This window comes from Haliotis rubra, unplaced genomic scaffold (assembly GCF_003918875.1).
Source record: "Haliotis rubra isolate DU_JTF1 unplaced genomic scaffold, ASM391887v1 Scf1401, whole genome shotgun sequence".
NCBI classification, from domain to species: domain Eukaryota; kingdom Metazoa; phylum Mollusca; class Gastropoda; order Lepetellida; family Haliotidae; genus Haliotis; species Haliotis rubra.
In genome coordinates, this window is record NW_025765339.1 from 1,811 (window position 1) to 8,981 (window position 7,171).

Consider the following 7,171-nt stretch of genomic DNA (forward strand, 5'->3'; position numbering starts at 1 on the left):
CTTTTGTCCATTTTTTCCAAGCGCTGCTTTTTACTTCTCGAATGGGACTCTGCGACGTTTAACAATACATCCAGCCTTGCGCACAAACCAATCCGGAACACCTGCGCTGTCATCAAGTCATCCTTTGGTATTACGACTGGACACGTGTCTGGTGGAGCGACCTCAGGAAGCCGTGCTGCACTCTTGACTGGGCGCCGTTCTTTCTATGCTCTCACAAAACCTCTTGTTCCTACCCGCTGACACGGTATCACAAGCCCTGCCCTGGTCCACAAACCTACAGAAGGTGGGGGCGTACATGAACAACACACTTCACCGCCGCGCAGCAGATCAGAGAAAATTCAGTGAGCCTCCAGATAGTATAATCCATTTGGATCCAAGCTTCGCAGCAGATAAAGATAATAATACGGAAGTGTCGCGCCGGTTAACCCTACCGAGTTATTGGACGCCAGGGTTAGGGTTAGGGTTAGGGCTAGGGCGGAAGTTAGGGTTAGGAAGAAATAGGGGACCCAATCGAATATGTCCTCGGCGTAATACATGTTCATTATTTGTTGCTGTGTTTTTCCTTTTCGCATTTCTAACACTTTTTACTACACAAAGCCGGCGCACACGATGAAATGGCTCTTGACACGTGGGCTACCGGAAACTGTCCTGGAACTTGCATTCAAGCCAATTTCCACACGCCAAGAATTTGTTCAGCAAATGAAATCGAATGCTAACTCATCCTCATGGTCTTATTCAGACATGCTCATGCGATCCATTGTGCATCCTTGTAGTGTTCCCCTACGACACTGTTCTGTCACCATATCACCCTATAATATTCATAATTGCACGGCATTCATACATACCGTGAATTCGACGTCTGACGCCTGACGTCAACAGCCGCTGTTTTCAGTTCGCCCGGCTCATTTCCCACCACACGGGATCTTGTAGATTACGGAATGGGACGAGTGTGCCAAATGGAATCAGGAACATTAGTCATCTACCCTCAACCTTCGTAATTATCACTGATCTATTCGACTCTTTCCGTTCATTTCCGTAACGGCTTAGGAATGCTGTATTCTAAAGGTGCTCCGATCAGATGTATACGAGAATGTTGAAGAGTAACCTCAGCGAGTGTATAGCCCATATGGATCCAAGCTCCATGGAGTATATAATCATTTTTTGGGTGTTCCCCTCAGCAAAATATATTGACAGCTCCACCATATATGATAACAAATTAGGTTGTTCCCCACAGCAAATATATTGACAGCTCCACCATATATGATGACAAATTAGGTTGTTCCCCACAGCAAATATATTGACAGCTCCACCATATATGATAACAAATTAGGTTGTTCCCCACAGCAAATATATTGACAGCTCCACCATATATGATAACAAATTAGGTTGTTCCCCACAGCAAATATATTGACGACAGCTCCACCATATATGATAACAAATTAGGTTGTTCCCCACAGCAAATATATTGACAGCTCCACCATATATGATGACAAATTAGGTTGTTCCCCACAGCAAATATATTGACAGCTCCACCATATATGATAACAAATTAGGTTGTTCCCCACAGCAAATATATTGACAGCTCCACCATATATGATGACAAATTAGGTTGTTCCCCATAGCAAATATATTGACAGCTCCACCATATATGATAACAAAATTAGGTTGTTCCCCACAGCAAATATATTGACAGCTCCACCATATATGATAACAAATTAGGTTGTTCCCCACAGCAAATATATTGACAGCTCCACCATATATGATAACAAATTAGGTTGTTCCCCATAGCAAATATATTGAGAGTCCCACCATATATGATAACAAATTAGGTTGTTCCCCACAGCAAATATATTGACAGCTCCACCATATATGATAACAAATTAGGTTGTTCCCACAGCAAATATAATGACAGCTCCACCATATATGATGACAAATTAGGTTGTTCCCCATAGCAAATATATTGACAGCTCCACCATATATCATGACAAATTAGGTTGTTCCCCACAGCAAATATATTGACAGCTCCACCATATATGATAACAAATTAGGTTGTTCTCCCCAGCATTTATATTTTGAGAGTGCCACCATATATGACTGTATCCTAGGTTGTTCCTCCGAGCTGGATCTCGCCTTTATCCTGGACGGGTCGGGAAGTATTCACCAAGATGAGTTTGAACGGGTGAAGGGCTTCTGTCATCAACATCGCACGTGACTTCAACATCTCTAAACAGGGCGTTCAGCTCGCCGTTGTCGAGTTCAGCAGCCATGTTGGTGACGTTATCCACCTGAACAGGTATTGTTAACACCCAGGTATTGTTAACACCCAGATATTGTTAATACCCAGGTATTGTTAACACCAAGGCATTGTTATTACCCAGGTATTGTTATTACCCAGGTATTGGTAACACCCAGGTATTGGTAATTATTAATTTCGTTTAGTATCACCGCACAGATCCCGATGACAGAAGCTTCGCAGGTCATTCAGTTCAGTAGTATACACAACATGTAAGTACAAATCACTGACAGACTTGTATGCGATCTGTCAGTACAAACCACAGCACGTCTTACAGACTTGTATACGATCTGTCGGTAAGACCACAGAACACCTGACAGACTTGTATACGATCTGTCAGTATGACCACAGAACACCCTGACAGACTTTAGATAAGATAGGATAAGATAACATAATGCTTTATTATCCCGAAGGAAATTTGTTTTGCACGGTTAACATTGAAGACATAAGACCACAAAACACCCATACATATGTCAAATATTACTAAAATACCTAGCAACAACGGCCAACATATGAGGCAAAGATCAATGATGAATAAATACTAATATATATAAGACTTAGAGCTATAGTGGCGACATTAAAACATTTGCTAAGGAACATTTGCACTAAAAGAATATTAATATAACAGTTTAAAACAATTGATAAAGTATTCTAAGATGATTTACAAAACATTGGAATACTGTATTATATGTCAGTACGACCATAGAACACCTTACAGACTTGTATACGATCTGGGGCGGTGGGGTAGCCTAGTGGTTAAAGCGTTGGCTCGTCACGCAGAAGACCCGGGTTCGAATCCCCACATGGGTACAATGTGTAAAGCCCATTTCTGGTGTCCCCGCCGTGATGTTGCTGGAATATTGCTAAAAGCGGCGTAAAACCAAACTCAGTCAGTCAGTCACTATACGATCTGTCAATATGACCACAGAGCGCATTATAGACTTGTGTACTATCTGTAGATTAAGCATTAGAGACTTGTTGTAGCCGAGATGCATCTAGTACTGTTTGTATGGACACACAGGCACTCGGACTTGGCCTCCCTGAGCAGCGCCATTGCCAGAATCCAGAAGACCGGACAGACCACAAACACAGCGGCCGCTATTGATGTTGTGACGTCATCAATATTCACGGCCAGTGAAGGCGCCCGTGCTAACGCGAAGAGAGTGACCGTCCTGCTGACCGATGGTGCTTCAGGCGATCGTCCTGCGACCGTTGCTGCCGCTCAGAAGGCCAAAGACAAAGGTGTGATCATGTTCACCGTTGGGGTAGGCAGTGTTAACGAGGAGGAACTCAACAACGTCGCCAGGAAACCCAGTTGCACCCACTTCTACAAACTCAACAGCTTCGGGGAGATCGACCACCTGGTGTATGACATCAAGAAGCGGTCGTGTACAGGTAAGCGGTGTCCGGAGTCTGAGCAGGAAGACTTTATCATTGTCTTACTTTCTGAGCAGATGGATATAGGGCTGTCTGACAGTCTGAACAGGTACACGTTGGCATTTTCTGACTGTTTGAGCAGGTGAACGTAAGCGTTGCCTGGCACTTTGATTAGGGAGACATGGGCATTGTCTGAGGTAAGCATTGTCCGGTAGCCTGATCTGGTTGACATAAGCATTGTCTGAGGTAAGCATTGTCCGGTAGCCTGATCTGGTAGACATAAGCATTGTCTGAGGTAAGCATTGTCCGGTAGCCTGATCTGGTTGACATAAGCATTGTCTGAGGTAAGCATTGTCCGGTAGCCTGATCTGGTTGACATAAGCATTGTCTGAGGTAAGCATTGTCCGGTAGCCTGATCTGGTTGACATAAGCATTGTCTGAGGTAAGCATTGTCCGGTAGCCTGATCTGGTTGACATAAGCATTGTCTGAGGTAAGCATTGTCCGGTAGCCTGATCTGGTTGACATAAGCATTGTCTGAGGTAAGCATTGTCCGGTAGCCTGATCTGGTTGACATAAGCATTGTCTGAGGTAAGCATTGTCCGGTAGCCTGATCTGGTTGACATAAGCATTGTCTGAGGTAAGCATTGTCCGGTAGCCTGATCTGGTTGACATAAGCATGGTCAGACAATCTGACGCACACAAAAACGTTGTCCGGCCGTCTCAGAAGGCGTGAGAACTGTCCGGCAGTCTGAGCAGAAGAAACCCATACACGTTTACCGTTTTGAGCAGGTAGAGGTAAGGCTTTTAGTCGTCATTACCTTCTGCTACCCTTAAAGTATCATGTTTCATAGGATCTAAGGGGGCCACCTCTACGAAAAACCATGATTTTCGTCTTGCTTATGTTTACTTTCATTGGGTTCGTAGAGGCAGTTACAGGTAAGATCGTTAATCGGAAATATCGTCCATAAAAAGACTATTTATGAATATCGATATGAAAAATATTGTCAGCGATAATGACATGACAGGGTAAAGTTTTTAATTTACTCATGCAAATTAGGTTTAAATTCAGGGTTGTTTCTAAGTTATGTTCGTGTTTTGTAAGTAACCCATGTGTAAACCTTTGCACCGATCACGACTGGAGAGCGATATATTCATTTCTGTCAGACTATTTGGTATTTTTGCTTAAAGTTACTTCTCAGACATTTATCGATAATGGATCGATATTTGGTTAACTATTATCGCTATCCATGATATATATTGATAGGGAGCCTAGTTACAGATACGGTTACAGACATGTGTCTTCCCTCTGAACACAACACCGACGTCAAACAGCACTGGTACTTTGTGCCTGGCAACACGAAAATGACTGAATGAGTGAGTGAGGTGGGTTTTACGCCGTTTATAGCAATACTCCAGCAATATCACAGTTGGGGACACCAGGAGTATGCTTCACACATTGTAGCCATGTGGGGATTCGAACCCCAGTCTTCAGCGTGACGAGCAAACGCTTGAACCACTGGGCTACCCAACCGCCCGCGATGTTTGTTTGCTCACTTGATGAATGACGACATGCGTGATACCCTTTGATGCATGTGTCACACACTGGGGTGTGAGTGCGACTGATGTGTAACAGCTGACTCTTGCAGATGAACAAAGCTTAGTAATACGCACAATACGCACTATGTACGCACAATATATCGGCGTATCAAGGTCGACCTACACAGTTCTAGAACACGGATCTGTTGCCAATCCATTTCAGCCCCTAAAGTTATATCAGCAACATCCGATGATGACACGCCCTCCTCCGTGACCACGCCCCTCAGCATTGACCCAGTGAGGAACACCTACGTTCTACATCCAAACAATTCCGTCTCGGAGTCGGGAACGGAGAAAGTTATTGTGAGTACATCCATGGATTACTTCTACCTCTGCTTCTGATACCGCACTGTTTTGTATTCGTGCTGTATAAAATGATCACACCAGATACCCTCCACATGCTCTTGTATAAGTAAATTAAGCTCTTGTAAATTTATGCTTTACTGTAAATGGACTGTTATGTATTCCATGTCCTGATACACTTGTATAAGTATTCCGTACTGTACCGGATAGAGAATATATACTAGCCACATAAGGAAACTGTGCACACAGAAAATTCCTTCAGAATGGGAATACAACACAGCTTTCGACAGTGACTGCCATTTCAGAGTTTCACATGTTGTGTGCAGCTGCACGGGCTGCACGTACAGTAACACATTGCAAGTCGATAGGCCACCATCAATGACGTGACGTCGCCTGGCACGTGCATGAGCGTTTGATTGTCTCTGTTCACACCTGTATTTATGTATAAAGACGAGTTGTGCCTATATTTATATTTTCTGTGTGCAGTTTATTATGTGACCAGTATATAATATAATATTTCTGTAATAACTACCTACAGCATAGAGTGGTTTTGAGGAGTGACGCAACATGATAATTGTCTGCTAGATTGTATAGGATTGCCCTGCAGGGTCCCTGGTAGATTATCTGGTAAACTGACTGGTAAATTATGATTACACAATGCCACTTAGAAAGTGGTGAAATATAACGTATGTTATATGTGGGATTACACTTTACAGATTTTAATAATTTTGTAGGTTGAATCCTAATCACCATCATACAAAGACAGCGATCTAACCCCCTCAGCCAGCTTCCACTAGATAGCTTATCAGATTAGCGGCTAGACTGACTACTAGATAGCCTGGTAGAATAACGGCTAGATTGACTAATACATAGCCTGGTAGATTAACGGCTAGACTGACTAATAGATAGCCTGGTAGATTAGCGGCTAGACTGACTAATACATAGCCTGGTAGATTAACGGCTAGACTGACTAATAGATAGCCTGATAGATTAGCGGCTAGACTGATTAATAGATTGCCTGACCCAGATTGTCAGGCCAGGCTGACAGAAAATCTCCCGACATCGGCGTACAACCCTACGTTATGTTACAGAAAACTGATGTAGAATGTGGTATCCTGAATGTATACGCCTCCTATGACACGCCCAACCCTGGCCCAGCGTTCTACAGCGTCACGTCGCAGGTGGTGGACGGGCGACCTTCCATCATGAAGGTCAACACTACCAGGAAGGGAGACCACTCTTTGTGACCGTCATTGGCACCAAGCTTCAGGAGTCTTGCTCCGATATCTTGAAGTGCCGGGATGCCAAGTTCTCCCTTAGTGTAGAAGATGCCCTGTAACTTCTGGTACTTCATAATACAAAGTTTTTCCAGTGATATCACCATAGTTTCATTGAGAGTAATCTTTCTATTACTGGAAACATCCCGTGAAGATCCGGCTTAGAATTGATCTTTAGTAACTCATGTTTGTCGTAAGAGGCGACTAACGGGATCAGGTGTCAGGCTCGCTGATTTGATTGACACATATTATCATATACCATTTGCGTAGATCGATGCTGTTGATCACTTGACTGTCTGGTCCAGACTCGATTATCTACAGACC

General features: G+C 43.5%; 1 protein-coding gene across 1 annotated transcript; it reads left to right on the top strand.

Annotated features, from left to right (window-relative positions):
- Nucleotides 1-2,185: 2,185 nt before the first annotated feature.
- Nucleotides 2,186-6,909, top strand: LOC124268908 (cartilage matrix protein-like; the record flags this gene model as incomplete). The annotated part of the gene is given in 5 exon segments (XM_046703929.1): nucleotides 2,186-2,293; nucleotides 3,315-3,688; nucleotides 5,431-5,570; nucleotides 6,662-6,791; nucleotides 6,794-6,909. Coding segments are annotated over 5 exon segments (868 nt in total), but the record flags the coding sequence as incomplete, so codon positions are not given.
- Between the last annotated feature and the right edge of the window lie 262 nt (nucleotides 6,910-7,171).